At 39.3% G+C, this 19930-nt stretch overlaps 1 protein-coding gene across 3 annotated transcripts in view; it reads right to left on the bottom strand.

Annotated features, from left to right (window-relative positions):
- LOC130930416 (neurturin) overlaps positions 1–19930 on the bottom strand; it is a 92981-nt gene that overhangs the window by 58166 nt on the left and 14885 nt on the right. For all 3 annotated transcript variants that reach the window (XM_057858370.1, XM_057858368.1, XM_057858369.1), the window contains 3 exons: positions 17574–17850; positions 17387–17481; positions 11605–11770 (listed from right to left, as the gene is read on the bottom strand). In XM_057858370.1, coding sequence (XP_057714353.1) covers positions 11605–11647 — 43 coding nt within the window. In that variant the 5' untranslated portion in view covers positions 11648–11770; positions 17387–17481; positions 17574–17850. The remainder of the gene's footprint in view (positions 1–11604; positions 11771–17386; positions 17482–17573; positions 17851–19930) is intronic.

Here is a 19930-nt window from a genome sequence, read left to right as displayed (position 1 = left end):
TTAAAGTAACGTGCCCAACACTGATTATAATATACATAATATAATGTACATTACATATACACTCTTTAACAGTTGGCGACCAGACTGTATGGATTTTTTGTAGAATAAACCCAATGAATCAATGATGGAGCACCCAGACTAAACTTTGAAGAAAGAAAATTAATTTTCAAATGCTACTTGAAGTAAAATGCAGTTCAAGTGTGAACGTGTCAAGTTACCAGCTGCAAAACAGTGTATACATTTTTTAGGACACCCTGTATATTAGGAAACCATAAAAATGTTTTTATAGTTCAACTTTTTTTTTTTTTTTAAATCATGGTAGAAAAAACTGTAATTCATCAAACTGTTATTTCCTGATACTCAGTTTTTATATTCTAATTTCCTGAGACAGTCAGGAAATTAGAATATTGTGTATTCTAATTTCCTGAGACAGTCCTGTATATATACACAGGACTGTCTCAAAAAATTAGAATATTGTGTATTCTAATTTTCTGAGACAGTCCAGTATTACTTTAATTAAAAAAACAAAAAAAACACTCCTTTTCACCCGATTCCAAACCTCTGAAAAATAGCGTAATCGGCCTGATTTCTGATCACGTGATCAGATCGGGCTCCCTACTTTATATGTTTTTTACTTCTTAGGTGTAGTGTAATTTATTATGTTAAATTTGTCCATAATATTGAATTAAATTGCTCAAATTTAATCATGGCAGAATGTGTCATATCAACAACTATCGTATCATTATTGAAAAAAAACAGTATCGTCTCATCGTGAAATTGGTGATTTACATCCCCAGTAATAATGCCAATTCATTTTGTTGTTTTAATTATAAGCTTCGAACATAATAGTGACACTTAATGGCAACAAATGTCTCGTAAAGCTTCACGCCACTTAAAACAAAGCAGACCACACATCCTCATGCTGGCAGGCCGGGCGGCTAAAGTTGACCCTCAGTGGGTCGTCGACCCCTGTGACCTTTGACAGCAGGAAGTGAAAGCTTTGGCAGCGGGATGCCAGTATGTGATAAGTACAAGTCACTTAGCTGTAACTTGGGGTCAGCAATAAATCATGTTGGATATTTTTTTCTTTTAACTCACTGGAAGCCATTGACGGAGATAGACGTCCGGCACTAAAAAATAACAATTGCCTCGACCTGGCCTCGCCTATGTTCCCAGGCGTGACACACCACGTGCACATGTGAGTCAGTGGGTCACTGAGTCAGCCAGGTGCCTTTTGCCAAATGCTGACAAATGACACATAAAAATACAAACGACATTCCACACAAGGACACGAAGGTGTGGGAGAGACACGAAAAAAGAAAAAAGCTTTGGGGGAGAAAGAAAAAGGTCATGTCAGGCTCAGGAAGGCAACACGGTCAAAACAGATTTCATGTGAAGTTAAAGCCACACTTCAGTGATTTTTGCTCAGTCAAAACACATTAAGATTAAAACACTTCAAGTGTGCCTTATCCCTCCACTGCACTGTGGGAGAAAAAAAAAAAAAAAAAAAAAAAAAAAAAAAAAAAAAAAATTTTTTTTTTTTTTTTTTTTTTTTTTACATTTAACAAAACGACTGTAAAACTCAATACGTTTTAATGTCTTGTAACAGCATCCAACTTTGAAAAACTGAGTATCAGGAAATAACAGTTTGATGAATTACAGTTTTTTCTACCATGATTTAAAAAAAAAAAAAAAGTTGAACTATAAAAACATTTTTATGGTTTCCTAATATACAGGGTGTCCTAAAAAATGTATACACTGTTTTGCAGCTGGTAACTTGACACGTTCACACTTGAACTGCATTTTACTTCAAGTAGCATTTGAAAATTAATTTTCTTTCTTCAAAGTTTAGTCTGGGTGCTCCATCATTGATTCATTGGGTTTATTCTACAAAAAATCCATACAGTCTGGTCGCCAACTGTTAAAGAGTGTATATGTAATGTACATTATATTATGTATATTATAATCAGTGTTGGGCACGTTACTTTAAAAAAGTAATTAGTTATAGTTACTCACCACTTCTTCCAAAAAATAACTGAGTTAGTAACTGAATTACTCTATAGTAAAAGTAACTAGTTACCAGGGAAAGTAACTATTTCCGTTACTTTAAAAAGAAGTTGTTGTATGTCAAAGAATTTGAAATTTTCTGAGCAGTATTCGAGTCAGTTGAATAGTGAAGAACAGACAGGTTATAGAACCTTGTAATATTTATTGCACCTCACCAGCAACAGATTTGTCCTACACTTGAAGTGCAACAAAAATAAACAGATTTGAATTGCTTACCACAGATGTCGACAAAAGCTTTGCCCCGGGACATAAATTACACTTTACACTTTCCTTTAATTTCGACCAACTTGAAATAGTGTTTATATTTCCACTTCGTAAAGGACAAATTTTCCTCTGAATGCTCTGCCATCATATCCCTCTGCATCTGTTTTGCGTGTGTGTGTTTGCCGCACGCGCTGTTCCGGTTTGTGTGTGAAAACACCGGCTCTGAAGTTTGTTTAAAAAAACTTTATTAACAACAAATACAAATACCTATATACAAACATAGGGCGAGACAATTCACATATAAACAACAGGCTCTGAAGTACGTGCGCTATTAGGCTTGAGCGTTTACGTCACAGAATGGGGGATCACGTGAGATTTGACAACAACGCACCCATATTGGAAGCAGGTCTGGCTCACGGGACATTCATCATTAACTTGCCAGTTCGATAAAGAGACAAACTCGTTACTAAGGCGAAGAACAGATATGTGATCAAACTTAAGGATGTGAACAATATTGACCCTTACGAGCAAGCCGAAGACAAATGGAGTAAAGATGTCGACGGGCTTCCACAATTACGCGAAATGGACATTCTGCTGTATTTATTGTTTGGTGTATGTTACTAAACTCATCAGCGATTCCGAAATTACAAATCGCTACAAAGCTACGAACAGTTTTGCTGCGGATGGGTGCAGGACCTACACATTAATGACCGTATCAAAAGGCAACTCCATCGGTCTTGCATAGGTAGGCTATGTGTGTTTACTATTTTCATTGCCATGAACCTGAACGCACCCCAAGTCTTGGATGATAAATAAACAGAGCAGACTCGCTACGGCTGGTAGTTTCTTCAATTTATTCAATGTAAGTAACGCACCGTTTTTGACCGTCAGTAACGGTAACGGCGCTGTAACAGCGGAAAAAATAATTAGTTAGATTACCCCGTGAATGAAAAAATAACGCCGTTAACGGCGTTATTCCCAACACTGATTGTAATATACATACTGTATACATACAGTTGTGGTCAAAAGTTTACATACACTTGTGAAGAACATAATGTCATGGCTCTCTTGAGTTTCCAGTTATTTCTACAACTCTGATTTTTCTCTGATAGAGTGATTGGAACAGATACTTCTTTGTCACAAAAAACATTCATGAAGTTTGGTTCTTTTATGACTTTATTATGGGTTAACAGAAAAAGTGATCAAATCTGCTGGGTCAAAAATATACATACATGGATCTGAAAAAGCGAATCATTGACTTGAACAAGTCAGGAAAGTCACTTGGAGCCATTTCAAAGCAGCTGCAGGTCCCGAGAGCAACAGTGCAAACAATTGTTTGTAAGTATAAAGTGCATGGCGCTGTTTTGTCACTGCCACGATTAGGGATGGGAATTGATAGGATTTTTACGATTCCAATTCCATTATCGATATTGCTTAACGATTCGATTCTTTATCGAGTCTCTTATCGATTCTAATTTGGGGAAAAAGAAGAACAAACGCTTTGATTGGCATCGAGTTTGTTTAATCAGAAGTCACAACCTTACAAACTCACAACGAGATCAAAAGAGGCCCAAAGCCTCAATGTTAACTGTGGCAATAAGTGGCAAATACACAAGAATGTGTAACATTTTACTGAAACATTTATCTAATAGAAATAAAAAATATTGGTATATATTGGCAGATAGGTTGTTGTTCTGCCTTTGGCAACATGTGTTAAAGCAGGGGTCCCCAAACTTTTTCCTGTGAGGGCCACATAACTTTTCCCTTCTCTGATGAGGGGCCGGGGTCAGTTTGTCACAGAAAAAGTGTGACGATTGCAGAAGTGCATAAATGTAAAAAATTATTGTTTTTCAGAAAGCCACAATCAAATAACCCTTTCTGGATTCTTCACGGAATGAAAGTAGATAAAATAAAAATAATAATATAATATAATAATAATAATAATAATAATAATTAATAATAAAAACACTATTAATTAAATAGATAATAACCAAAAAACCCTCTCTGAATTCTTCAAGAAAAAGGCCAGGAAATAAATGACACGATTGAGAAAAAAAAATTTTTCAAAATGACCGGACCAAATGTGGAGGCGGGCCGTATTTGGGCCGCGGGCCGCAGTTTGGGGACTGCTGGGTTAACGTGTATTATTTACCATTACATTGAAATGCATGCCTTTTAGTTTTTGTGGCGCTTACACGCTCAAGTGGGGGCGCCCTTGCGCTTCCTCACGTGAAGAAGAACGCGCTCACGTGAAGAAGAGCGCGCTTACACCCGAAGAAGAAATGCCGCATCCAAGCGAGTGAGCGAGTTAGTGAGAGATGGAAACACTTCTACGAGCTTACGTTCTTTGTTAATGTTAATATCTATAGAGGCAACGCCTGTATGTATCATCTTTTGTGTTGTTGTTGTTGTGTTTCCACTCGCGATCGGACACTTAAATCCAGCTGTGTAGTGGTTTGAACGATGTGCTAATGCTAGCGAACGAATGCCAACCATTTGTTATTACTGTTATTAGCAGCTAATCATCGCTGATTTACGTTGATGCAAACCTGTTTGTTATTGGGGACGAAATTGATTTGTTTCATTTCTATGCTTAGTTTCACTCTTCAAGTGATGGTTGAATAAAGTCAGCAAATTATACCAACGTCTTCTGCATCGTCATTTGGGAGTTTAGCTAGCTGTATAGCCAGGACTGAGCCTTAGCCTCTCTGTGAGGACAGCGCAGTCGTATTCCCTCCCGATGCAATTATCTCCACCTTGCAATGACTGCAAGTCGCTTTGTTGTAATTTTTCCTCGTGAAGTGAAGACACACTTTCGAGCGTTTGAACCTACGTGCTGTCATTGTTATGTTTATGGCTGCAATGCTCGTGCTTACCCGTGGTAACCTTTCATTTTCACACTCTTTCCTGGTGAAGTGTAGTCAAACTTTGGAGCGAGTGGTTCTTGGCGCCATGCTAGTTTGATGCGTCTGGGCAACAAGAGACGTCACGACGCAATACGAGTCTTTAGGAATCGTTAAAGGGATCGTTAAGGCTTTTTTATTGTGATGTCGAGGCCTCGAAACACTCGGAACCGGTTCCGAATTGGAATCGGATTTCGATTCCCATCCCTAGCCACGATCAGGAAGAAAACGCAAGCTATCACCTGCTGCTGAGAGAAAACTGGTCAGGAGGGTGAAGATTCAACCGAGAATCACCAAAAAGCAGATCTGCCAAGAATTAGAAGCTGCTGGAACACAGGTGTCATTGTCCACAGTCAAGCGTGTTTTGCATCTCCATGGACTGAGAGGCTGCCGTGCAAGAAGGAAGCCCTTGCTCCAAAAGCGGCACCTTCAGGCTCGACTGAAGTTTGCTACTGATCACATGGACAAAGATAAGACCTTCTGGAGGAAAGTTCTGTGGTCAGACGAAACAAAAATCGAGCTGTTTGGCCACAATGCCCAGCAATATGTTTGGAGGAGAAAAGGTGAGGCCTTTAACCCCAAGTACACCATGCCTCCCGTCAAGCACGGTGGTGGTAGTATTATGCTGTGGAGCTGTTTTGCTGCCAATGGAACTGGTGCTTTACAGAGAGTAAATGGGATAATGAAGGAGGAGGATTACCTTCAAATTCTTCAAGATAACCTAACGTCATCAGCCCAAAGATTGGGTCTTGGGCGCAGTTGGGTGTTCCAACAGGACAATGACCCCAGACACACATCAAAAGTAGTAATGGAATGGCTAAATCAGGCTAGAATTAAGGTTTTCGAATGGCCTTCCCAAAGTCCTGACTTAAACCCCATTGAGAACTTGTGGACAATGCTGAAGAAACAAGGCCATGTCAGAAAGCCATCAAATTTAACTGAACTGCACCAATACTGTCAAGAGGACTGGTCAAAGATTCAACCAGAAGCTTGCCAGAAGCTTGTGGATGGCTACCAAAAGCGCCTAATTGAAGTGAAAATGGCCAAGGGACATGTTACCAAATATTAGCACTGCTGTATGTATATTTTTGACCCAGCAGATTTGATCACTTTTTTCTGTTCACCCATAATAAAGTCATAAAAGAACCAAACTTCATGAATGTTTTTTGTGACAAAGTATCTGTTCCAATCACTCTATCAGAGAAAAATCAGAGTTCTAGAAATAACTGGAAACTCAAGAGAGCCATGACATTATGTTCTTCACAAGTGTATGTAAACTTTTGACCACAACTGTATATATGTATATATATACAGTATATATATATATACAGTATATATATATATATATATATATACAGTATATATATATATATATATATATACAGTATATATATATATATATATATATATATATATATATGGGATACTACAAGCTATGCAGCTCGATCAGTCCACACTGCTCAACATTAGTCCAACACCACTCTGCTTCATTAAATACCATTCCACATTAATCCCCACTACGGTATTCAACTGTATTCCACAGAATTCCATGTCATTCCACATTTAGGCACATCATTCAGCATCAGCCCACATCATTTCAGATGAATCCAAATCATCCGGTTTCATTCCACAGAGTTCCACATCATTCTTCATGCTTCCATGCCATTAGATTTAATTCCACATTAATTCTCAACAATCAATTTCATTCAGCAGAATTCCACTCCATTCCGCATTATTCCACAGTAATCCATGTCATTCAACTTCATTCCAAGGAATTCCACACTAGTCAACACTTTGGCACGTCATTCAGCTTCGTTTCATAGAATTCCACAACATTTTGTATTAATCCTCATCATTCTACAACTTTTTCTTCAACAGAATTATCTATTATTCAGCATTCATTCAGATTACAGTGGGGCAAAAAAATATTTGTCAACCACTAATTGTGCAAGTTCTCCCACTTGAAAATATCAAAGAGGCCTGTGATTGTCAACATGGGTAAACCTCAACCATGAGAGACAGAATGTGGGAAAAAAAAAAAAAATCACATTGATTTTTAAAGAATTTATTTGCAAATCATGGTGGAAAATAAGTATTTGGTCAATACCAAAAGTTCATCTCAATACTTTGTTATGTACCATTTGTTGGCAATAACGGAGGCCAAACGTTTTCTGTAACTCTTCACAAGCTTTTCACACATTGTTGCTGGTACTTTGGCCCATTCCTCCATGCAGATCTCCTCTAGAGCAGTGATGTTTTGGGGATTTCGTTGGGCAACACGGACTTTCAACTCCCTCCACAGATTTCCTATGGGGTTGAGCTCTGGAGACTGACTAGGCCACTCCAGGACCTTGAAATGTTTCTTACGAAGCCACTCCTTTGTTGCCCTGGCTCTGTGTTTGGGATCATTGTCATGCTGAAAGACCCAGCCACGTCTCATCTTCAATGCCCTTGCTGATGGAAGGAGATTTTCACTCAAAATCTCTCGATACATGGCCCCATTCATTTTTCCTTTACACAGATCAGTCATCCTGGTTCTTTTTCAGAAAAACAACTCCAAAGCATGATGTTTCCACCCCCATGCTTCACAGTGGGTATGGTGTTGCTCGGATGCAATTCAGTATTCTTTCTCCTCCAAACACGAGAACCTGTTTTCTACCAAAAAGTTCTATTTTGGTTTCATCTGACCACAACACATTCTCCCAGTCCTCTTCTGGATCAGCCAAATGCTCTCTAGCGAACCGCAGATGGGCCCGGACGTGTACTGGCTTCAGCAGGGGGACACGTCTGGCAGTGCAGGATTTGAGTCCCTGGCGACGCATTGTGTTACTGATAGTAGCCTTTGTTACTGTGGTCGCAGCTCTCTGTAGGTCATTCAATAGGTCCCCCCGTGTGGGTCTGGGATTTTTGCTCACCGTTCTTGTTATCATTTTGACGCCACGGGGTGAGATCTTGCATGGAGCCCCAGATCGTGGGAGATTATCAGTGGTCTTGTATGTCTTCCATTTTCTAATAATTGCTCCCACAGTTGATTTCTTTACACCAAGCGTTTTACCTATTGCAGATTCAGTCTTCCCAGCCTGGTGCAGGTCTACAATTTTGTCTCTGGTGTCCTTCGACAGCTCTTTGGTCTTGGCCATAGTGGAGTTTGGAGTGTGACTGACTGAAGTTGTGGACAGGTGTCTTTTATACCGACAATGAGTTAAAACAGGTGCCATTAATACAGGTTACGAGTGGAGCCTCGTTAGACCTCTTTAGAAGAAGTTAGACCTCTTTGACAGCCAGAAATCTTGCTTTTTTTGTAGGTGACCAAATACTTAATTTCCACTCTAATTTGGAAATAAATTCTTTAAAAACCAAACAATGTGATTTTCTGTTTTTTTTCCCACATTCTGTCTCTCATGGTTGAGGTTTACCCATGTTGACAATTACAGGCCTCTCTAGTCTTTTCAAGTAGGAGAACTTGCACAATTGGTGGTTGACTAAATACTTATTTGCCCCACTGTATATAATTTGACATAATTCAAAATTAATCCGGCTCAGTCGATTTCATTAGACAGAATTCCACATTATTTTGTATTAATCCTCATCATTCCACATCAACTTTTTTCAACAGAATTCTCTATTATTCAGCATTCATGCAAATCATACAATTTGACATCATTCAAATTAATCCAGCTCATTCGATTTCATTTGACAAAATTCCACATCATTCCGCATGCTTTCACATTAATAGTATCATTCAATACATACTACAGAATTCCGCTTCACTCCACATTTATGCATGTCACTCAGCTTCATTCCAGACTTCATGATTCCGCATTAATCCACTTTATTTGATTTCTTTTCACAGATTTCCACATCATTCCAATTTTAAATTGCTTGTAAAAATTAAAGTGCATATGGCATGACAAAAAAATTCTCAAGTAGTTTTATTATTGGAATTAAAATTAAATATATAAAACAATTAGGCATATCGCAGATGACGAGAAATGAGTCTTTAAATCTGCTGTTTAGCTGCTCCATCTTGGTGATGACATCAGAGAATGAGTGATTTCAGTGGATTTGGCATCAGCGATTCTGGTTCAAGTGTGGATTTTTCAAACGATATTGTCAAATCAGAGGAAATATGTGACATACAGCCATATACTGTATGTTTGAGTCGTATTTGGAGGAGGAGGAAGATTCAGAACGAGAAAAAGGTGACAGAGACAATAAACAAGACGCTGATGACTACAAGCAGACTGCATGGACAACACAAAATGTCAGCATTGTTTCTATCTCTCTACTTGAATATTGTTACAGGATATTCTTTGTATCCAAGTAATTTTTTCCCTGATTGCTATATAAATTGTATAATCTTGACAAATAACAGTCTTGTGCTAAAAGCAATATGAAATATTAAAAATGCATTTATTCAGTACGACAGGGCTAAATTACTGCATAATGATCAAAACTTCAGACATCTCAAACCTCCCGAACGGTATTTTACGCCGCCGGAGTTAGTCAAGGAAATGACTCTTGTCATTTCCCTGCCGGATTCGGACACGGAGGTAAGAGCGTTAACAAAAAAGGAGGCATGAGAGCTAGGCTACATGCAAACCTGAACCGAGCGGCTCTTCCAAGTCTCTTCCTTGTCTTTCGAACACGAAAAATCACACAAAACTACACTGACTCATGTCACACAAGGCGGCGGGGGTGATTGCCTTCACCGATCGGCCACCCTCAGGTGGCGAGCAACTTTCAGCTGACTATTACAGCTCGTCATTCTCCTGCTGCGGCAAGCAGTCCCACGGGTCACCGAGGACGCAGCAGGGGAGTGAATGCGGAAAATGGCACTTTCTCGGCGGACAAACCGGCCTACATCGGGCGGCTTGTCACATGACACGGTCGCCGGCTGATGAATGCAAACAAGCCCTGCTTCACTGGGTGACGACGGCGGCTTGTCACACATCATGGTCACCGGCTGATGAATGCAAGCACACCCTACTTCACTGGCCAACGGCAAGCATTGTCACCCACAAAATACAAGCCACCTCCTTATTAAAACGTGTGCCATGATCGTAGTACTTGACATACTATAAAACACGTAGTTTATTCGCTTCTTCATCCGTCCAATGGTCCCTTCATCGTCGGATTTGTTTTGCCCATTCTTCGCGGAGAACAGGATCTTTTAGAAACCCAAAAAGGCTCACACCGCTCTTCCTGGTGTAGCAACAAGAGCCTGCAGCACATTGGGCTGGCGTGACGCGAAAAACGAATTAAACAAATTAATCCGCAGTCCTTCTGCATACAATGCAGTGAAGATGATCTCATTCTCTGACGTTACATCCTCCTTCTTCCTCAACCCTAGACTAACCAGAAGTCACTCATTTTCATGGCGCGGGATTCAAAAAGTTGAATAAATATATCGATGGCTTCCACACACATCCAAGCGGTCCATTTTATTCAGTAGAATAAAATACCGCATGTATAATGAAATAAAAATGCTTTCTGGGGTCATATGCACTTTAAGATTCCCCCCCCCAAAAAACTACTATTACACTTGCTCACTTGTTGTATCACAAAATCTACCAATTTTAAATTTGTTAAATGACAACTAGAAAATATTTCATATATTTATAGTTTTTCTCTGTCTACCTACTTTATTTTTTGTTTTCAGCAAGCTAGAGGAAGAAAGTGGAACAATGTGGAGATATTTTCTGATTCTGTCTATTTTTGCACAGCTAAGTAACAAAACATAGTTTCAAATTGTTTACTACTTAACAAATGTGTATCATGTTGGGGTACATTTCCTGTCCTTTCCTTTTTTTTGTACATAAATAAAAACTTTTAAAATGTTTTTTTCTTTAAATTCAAAAGTATGTTTTAGGAAACTGCATCAAATCAAACATTTTGAGATTTTCATGGATTAGTTGTGAGATATTTTAACTACTGATAAAAAGATAGAATTTTGGATAAATTGTAAATAGGACAATCCGTACTAATGAGTATGAGCTATTTGAACCAATTTTCCTGAATAAGGAATGAAAATAAATATCGCCGCCAAATGAATTGAGGGTGCAAGACTGCAAGACTTAACGACAGCCGCAGTTCTTCTTAAGCAGTCTCCCCATGAAAAACTTCCCCAAACCTTTCAGCATCCTCCTCCTTTCATGTACTCTTTCAAATAAACCCTAATTCATCCCCGTAAAAGTTACTTTCAGGTTACAATGACCCGCCGCGAGCTGAGCTTTCACCAGCTGGCAGGTGAAAGCAACACAGTATGAAAAAGCCATCCAACATGAGCCAGTGTTGTCACAGCAAACACACGGTGACAAATGACGGCTCTCAGCGGCGGCCGGCAGAAAAACAGAAAAACAGCTCCCGATCATCAGGAAGGCTGTCAAACAATCACCACGGCAATATGCTGACGCCGACTCTCTCTTACCGGATGACGCGCGGAGGCTGGTCCGTCCGTGCCGGCGCGTCATCTTGGAACGCCTCGTGGTCACAGTGCGCGGGAGCTCCCGGGTGAGCGTCTCCTCTGATGGCGGAGCCCACGCCAAGAAGCCATCAGTGCTGCTTAGGCCGACCTTGCACAATCCTGGCAGCCCCTGGATGAGAGCGGACGGTGTTACATCCCATTTGTTTGGGCTCCCGTGTCATTCAGAACAAATGATAGGATGGGATTAGGAGTCCGCTATCCAGAATTAACTCATGTAATGCCATTGACGCTGATAGACGTCCAATCCATTCGATCGCTGTATTCTTCTTGAATTATTGAAGTATTTTTACCTCCACCAGTATCTTAAAGCAATGGAAGGTGGATGTTACGTACCGTAATTTTCTGACTTTAAGGCGCAACTAACTACTATTTAGTCAACCACTAATTGTGCAAGTTCTCCCACTTGAAAATATTAGAGAGGTCTGTCATTGTCAACATGGGTAAACCTCAACCATGAGAGTCAGAATGTGGGAAAAAAACTGAAAATCACATTGATTTTTAAAGAATTTATTTGCAAATCATGGTGGAAAATAAGTATTTGGTCTATACCACAAGTTCATTTCTATACTTTGTTATGTATCCTTTGTTGGTGATAACGGAGGCCAAACGTTTTCTGTAATTCTTAACAAGCTTTTCACACACTGTTGCTGGTATTTTGGCCCATTCCTCCATGCAGATCTCCTCTAGAGCAGTGATGTTTTGGGGCTGTCATTGGGCAACACAGACGTTCAACACCCTCCTCACCCCGTGGCGTCAAAATGATAACAAGAACGGGGAGCAAAAACCCCAGAACCACATGGGGGGACCTAGTGAATGACCTACAGAGAGCTGGGACCACAGTAACAAAGGCTACTATCAGTAACACAATGCACAGCCAGGGACTCAAATCCTGCACTGCCAGATGTGTCCCCCTGCTGAAGAAAGTACACGTCCAGGCCCGTCTGCGGTTCGCTAGAGAGCATTTGGATGATCCAGAAGAGGACTGGGAGAATGTGTTATGGTCAGATGAAACCAAAATCGAACTTTTTGGTAGAAACACAGGTTCTCTTGTTTGGAGGAGAAAGAAAACCAAATTGTACCATACCCACTGTGAAGCATGGGGGTGGAAACATCATGCTTTGGGGCTGTTTTTCTGCAAAGGGACCTGGACGACTGATCTGTGTAAAGGAAAGAATGAATGGGGCCATTTATCGAGAGATTTTGAGTGAAAATCTCCTTCCATCAGCAAGGGCATTGAAGATTAGACGTGGCTGGGTCTTTCAGCATGACAATGATCCCAAACACACAGCCACGGCAACAAAGGAGTGGCTTCGTAAGAAGCATTTCAAGGTCCTGGAGTGGCCTAGCCAGTGTCCAGGTCTCAACCCCATAGAAAATCTGCGGAGGGAGTTGAAAGTCCGTGTTGCCTAACGACAGCCCCAAAACATCACTGCTCTAGAGGAGATCTACATGGAGGAATGGGCCAAAATACCAACAACAGTGTCTGAATAGCTTGTGAAGAGTTACAGAAAACGTTTGGCCTCCGTTATTGCCAACAAAGGGTACATAACAAAGTATTGAGATGAACTTTTGGTACTGACCAAATACTTATTTTCCACCATGAATTGCAAATACATTCTTTAAAAATCAAACAATGTGATTTTCAGTTTGTTTTTTCCCCCCCCACATTCTGTCTCTCATGGTTGAGGTTTAACCATGTTGACAATTACAGGCCTCTCTAATATTTTCAAGTGAGATAACTTGCGCAATTAGTGGTTGACTAAATACTTATTTGCCCCACTGTATGAGCCGCCATCCACCAAATGTGACACGAAAACTGCATTTGTTCATAGATAAACCACACCGGACTATAAGCCGCAGCTGTCCTCACTGTGTTATGGGAAATTTGGACTAAAAGATATTAACCGATAACACTTTATTTGACAGCGGTGAAATAAGACTGTCATAAGACGATAATAATTATATGACATGAAACTGTCATGAGCATATAGTCATATGCATATAGTGTCATCCGACGAATAATCTCACTTTTGTCTGGATGTAAAAGAGCCGAACTGGACATAAATTGAGTTAGTGAAAAAATCTGCCGGCATTAAGACAGTCTTATGACGCCGCTGTCAAATAAAGTGTTACCTATTAACCCCCCCCCCCCCCCCAAAAAAAAAAAAAAAAAAAAAAATCAACAAATAAGCCTCACTGGACAATAAGACTCAGGATTCGAAATGAGTGGACATAAAAAGTAGAGGCTTATAGTGCAAAAATTACGGTATTCGTCTGTTATCTATGTGTGTCTGTGTTCAAGGTAACTCAAGGACGAATAAAGGAATTATTATCAAATTTGCATGAGATGTCTGTAATGTGAAACAGAAGTACTTGAACCCTCACTCCATCCTAGTTTATCTTTGGTATCACAGATTTTTAAAAGGGACAAACAAAATCTTTATCATGTGCATACCAGCTGAAAGAATATTGTCTAATGAATTCTGTCATGCACGTTTATTTTTCTGATCTGTAATAGTGGAAAAAAATGCCAACAAAAGCCATTATTTCCTGGAAATTTTATTTTATTAATACCAGTACTACTTTACGGAATCAAATGTGAGTATCATTGATCAACTTGTGATGACTGATTAAGTTGTGATGTCATTAATACCCATTGACAATGCTCGAGTCGATCACTGTCTATGTATATCTGACATCACAAAATGGATGCGCCCTTAACCCATTTAATTTTAACTGCAATACATTATGCACTGCTGGCCAAAAGTATTGGCACCCCTGCAACTCTATCAGATAATGCTCAATTTCTCCCAGAAAATGATTGCAATTACAAATGCTTTGGTAGTAATATCTTCATTTATTTTGCTTGTAATGAAAAACACAAAAGAGAATGGGGAAAAAATTTTAAATCATTGTCGTTTTACACAAAACTTCTAAAAATGGGCCGGATAAAAGTATTGGCAACCTTTGAAAATCATGTGATGCATATCTAATTTGTGTAATTAACAGCACTTGTTACTTACCTGTGGCACATAACAGGTGGTGGCAATAACTAAATCACACTTGCAGCCAATTAAAATGGATTAAAGTTGACTCAACCTCTATCCTGTGTCCTTGTGTGTACCCCCATTGAGCATGGAGAAAAGATATAAGATCCAAAAAATGTCTGAGGACTTAAGAAGCAAAATTGTGAGGAAGCATGGGCAATCTCAAGGCTTCAAGTCCATTTCTACAGACCTGAATGTTCCTTTGTCTACCGTGCGCAGTGTCATCAATAAGTGTAAAGCCAATGGCACTGTGGCTAACGTCCCTAGATATGGACGAAAAAGAAAAACTGACAAGAGATTTCCAGAAAATGTTGTGCGGATGGTGGATAAAGAACCTCGACTAACATCCAAACAAGTTCAAGCCGTCCTGCAGTCAGAGGGTACAACAGTGTCAACCCGTACTATCCGTCGGCATCTGAATAAAAAGGGACTCTATGATAGGATACCCAGGAAGACCCAGCTTCTGATCCAGAGATATAAAAAAGGCAGGCTGGTGTTAGCCAAAACTTACCTGAGAAAGCCAAAAACGTTTTGGAAGAATATTCTGGTCAGATTAGACAAAAGAATTGCTTCTTGGGAAAAGGCATCAACATAGAGTTTACAGGGGGGAAAAAACGAGGCCTTCAAAGAAAAGAACACGGTCCCCGCAGTCAAACATGGTGGAGGTTCCCTCATATTTTGGGATTGCGTTGCTTCCTCTGGCACTGGACTGCTTGACTTTGTGCATGGCATTATGAAGTCTGAAGACTACCAACAAATTTTGCAGCATAATGTTGGGCCCAGTGTGAGAAAGCTGGGTCTCCCTCAGAGGTCATGGGTTTTCCAGCAGGACAATGACCCAAAACACACGTCAAAAATGACTAGAAAATGGTTTGAGAGAAAGCACTGGAGACTTCTAAAGTGACCAGCAACGAGTCCACACCTGAAACCCATAGAACACCTGAACACCTGAAAATGGCAGTTTGAAGAAGGCACCCTTCAAATCTCAGAGACCTGGAGCAGTTGGGCAAAGAAGAATGGTCTAAAATTCCAGCAGAGCATTGTAAGAAACTCATTGATGGATACCGGAAGTGGTTGTTCCCAGTTATTTTGTCTAAAGGTTGTGCTACCAAGTATTAGGTTGAGGGTGCCAATACTTTTGTCTGGCACATTTTTGGAGTTTTGTGTAAAATGATGATGATTTAAACCCCCCACCCCCCCCATTCTCTTTTGTGTTTTTCATTGCAAGCAGAAAAAATGAAGATATTACTACAAAAGCATTCATAATTGCAATAATTTTCTGGAAGAAATTGACCATTACCTGACAGAATTGCAGGGGTGCCAATACTTTTGGCCAGCAGTGTATATCACATAAAAATATTAGGGGCAACTGTGTTACGCAAATAGGTCATTTATAGGAGATGTTGACTGTGCCTTTCAACAATTCTACTCAATTGGTTATTCCAGTTTATGGGCAAACTTGACTTTTGAGTTCGAACTAGTGCTGGGCGATATGACGATATTTATCACTAAAATGAAAATAAATTATGTATTGCAATAAGATGTTTGTCGTCACTATTGTCAATTTTAGCTTTATACTATGAAAAACACTCTCCAGTGCTGATACTTCTTAAATGAGGGGTGTGATAAATCACCACACAACACAAATATATGGTGCATAGATAAAGCAATTAACTCATTGGTTGTTATCGACAATGATAGATGTCAAACCCATTTGAATTAGAGATAAGAATGCAAGCAAAATTAATTAAATCATCGTGCCTCGAATGAAAAAAAATCTAATGTAATATAATCAAGCAGAAATAAAAACAAAAACAAAAAAAACACAAAAAAAAAGCTAAGTCAACAAATTACGATATTGTTTGCTTGATGAATTTAACTACTTTAGTACACATTTGTTCATTATCCTTTTCTCCATGTTTACTATAAACGTTGTTAAAAACAGACGTTAACTCATTTTCTGCCATTGCCAAAATGTTTTTCTTTTGAGATTTATAAACTTTTTTAATATGTGAGAATATTTCAAAAGTGTACTTTTTTAAAAAATCCATAAAATATATGGAGGAACAAAAAAATTAAATGCTTTGTCATCTAACTATTCAAAATGTAAAGAACCTTGAAAATAACTCCAAATTGCTTAATGTACTTCTTGTGGAATCATAAAACACAAGATAATGTGGAACTATTTTCTAGTTGTTCTAATTGAACTCATTAGCTGCCATAGACGGCTGTAGACGTCGAATCCATTTAGACTGGGAGGGGCTGGCAGCTGGCCCAGTCCAAATGGATAAGACATCTATTGCCATCAATGACATTGAAACATAAGTCATTTTATATAGTGGATTTATACTTATTATGAGTTGGATTAACAAGAGTTCAATGAAACATTCTAAAGTCTTGAGGCATTTACTGTTCTTAGGGAAAAATATTTAGAACCCGAATAGAAACGGCAACCTGACAAAAAACAACTTTTAGTATTTCTAATAAAAATTTGGCAAAGCCTATAGTTAATCTAATTAGCGTTTGTAACTACAGCACACAAACACACACGTCAAGTCAGACATGTACTAAATATTTGTCCTCAATTTTCTTCTGGTGCTGCCTCTGTTCTGACTCACATCCAACAAGCGTGCTTTGCTTTGCATGTGATGAAGCCAGTTTTTCTCCTTCACACTAACCTGTTCAGTCCTGCCTCCAATCAGCGTGGATGCTTTTATAGTTGAGCAGGGAAAGTCTCACAACTTGAAAACTTCCACTTTTTGTTCACTTCAATCTGGTGGATTAAAAAAAAAGGACAATCCAGCTTCGAGATGAGCTTTAACAGGGTTCTCGCAGGTAGAGGTAGTCCTTTGGAGTGTTGCGCACCGTCAAGTAAAATGTTCCTCCTCCTGTCAAGGGAAACTGGAGCGCGTCAGCGGCTCCTCAAGCTGTTGTGGCTTCTCGCTCGCTTGTTCACTCTCCCCCCTCACGCACACGTCGCTCTCATGTGTCTTTTTGTTGCTCAGGGGGAGGAGAGAGGAGAAAAGAGGCAGGCAGGGATGGGGAGTGATTGTGGCTGAGGATCAGAATGGGGTGTGAGAGGAGAAAAGCAGGACTTAACTCACTTGACGGCAATAGATGTCCAATGGCAGTGAATTAGAATCTGTGAATTACAAAACCAATGAAATAGAAGATATGAGCTCTTTGAATAAGGAGTTTTTCAGATACGTCACGAAAAAAAATAAGTGGTGAGTTTCACATTTTGACAACATAAATGTAATTGAATATCAATTTTTCAATGTGATATACAGTATATAATATATAATGGTATGAAATTGACTGAGTTAAAACATTACAATTTTCATGTTACAATATGAAATTTCAACTGTTATGAAGTAAGGCTACATCAACTAATCGATTAAAATTGATTTATAAATTACTGGCCAACTACGTAATTTGATCATCGATTTTTGTCTAAAACTATGAGCAGTCCCGTTTGGGTCCTTGCTCGTGAGTAATGTGAGGCTGCGTGTGTGCGCCAGTGATTAGGGCAACAGAGAGAGAGTTCACTGCTACACCCAAGTAGGGTTTCTGAATCAATGTGTAAAGACAAATGGCGTACCGCACCCATGCTATTTTTAGACCGTGACGTCGCATCGTAAAGCGGAATGAAAGCCAAAGTGGGACATTATAGACCCGCCCTCGCATAGAAAGAACGTAATTTGTGCTACTTTTCGCCGGTAATCTTTCAAAAACGAACATGCTGATCACGCATTGCTTTTTTGGAACTTGTAGAAACGACTCTAGACATTACGATACATGAAGAATGTTTTCTTCATACGTTTCCGGAAACCAGAAACTCGGGAGGAAAAAATGTGAAGACTGAACCAACATGCATGGACTTTAACACCAGCTCGGTGAATCCATTCACATTTCATATGCAGTAAACATTTTGTTGGGTTGGCATGGTCTTTCAGAGGACAAAGAGGTAAGCCATTTCTATATTTTTAACTTAGTTTTTTAGCGTTAACTTAATTTTTTAGCGTAACGTTGTGCCGTACTGCTTCTGTCTGTCAATGAATGACCTGAAAAGAATTACAATGGTATCTAACTGCCACTGTTACGGTTTCTGTAAAACAACTTTAGTAAGGTGGAAGTGTAGGCAAGGCAAGGCAAATTTATTTATATAGCACAATTCAACACAAGGCAATTCAAAGTGCTTTACATCACATGAAGATCATAAAAATCACATTTAAATCAACACAACGTAGAAACGAAGACAAAAGATCGCATTTAATCACAGAATAAAAATAAATAAATAAAATAAAAATAAAACAAAAACTACTACTACTAATAATAATTGAAATCAGCAATGGAGATAAAAACAAGAGGAATAGAAAGCAGGTAGATTGAAATATATAGACAGTTATAGATATGCAGTGCTAAACAAAAGCGTTTTTAGCCCTGATTTAAAAGAGCTAACAGTTTGAGCATACTTCAGACGTTCGGGTAACTTGTTCCAGAGGTGAGGAGGATAATAACTAAATGCTGCCTCACCCTGCTTGGTTCTTGTTCTTGGAACATGCAGAAGACCGGTTCCAGACGACCTTAGGGGTCTAGATGTCTCATAGGACTCTAACAAGTCAAGCATGTATTTTGGTCCAAGGCCATTAAGTGTTTTGTAGACGAGCAGTAGTATTTTATAGTCTATCCTTTGACTTACTGGAAGCCAGTGTAGCGATTTCAAAACTGGTGTAATGTGGTCCAGCTTCCTTGTATTTGTGAGGACTCTGGCTGCAGCATTCTGTACCAGCTGCAACTTCCTGACTGATTTTTTATCAAGACCTGTAAATATACCGTTGCAATAGTCCAATCTGCTGAAAATGAATGCATGCATAAGTTTTTCCATGTCTTGTTGAGTCAGAAGCCCCTTAATTCTGGTTATATTTTTTAGGTGGTAATAAGTGGATTTAGTGACGGACTTTAAATGGCTATCAAATTTTAGGTCTGAGTCAATAATTACGCCAAGGTTTCTGACTTGATTTGTAGCTGTAAGTGACATTGTGCTAAGTTGGCTGCTTATCTTTGACCTTTCCTTTTTTGGCCCAAAAATGATCACCTCTGTCTGCACATTTAACTGGAGAAAAATTCTGGCACATCCATTCATTGATTTGATGAATGCATTTGCTCAGGGTGACTAAGGGACTATAATCATGTGGGGACACAGAAATGTACAGTTGTGT

This window comes from Corythoichthys intestinalis, chromosome 14 (genome assembly GCF_030265065.1).
Source record: "Corythoichthys intestinalis isolate RoL2023-P3 chromosome 14, ASM3026506v1, whole genome shotgun sequence".
NCBI lineage: Eukaryota > Metazoa > Chordata > Actinopteri > Syngnathiformes > Syngnathidae > Corythoichthys > Corythoichthys intestinalis.
The sequence above is the reverse complement of the archived record's forward strand: the minus strand, read 5'-3'. Positions and strand labels throughout refer to the sequence as shown.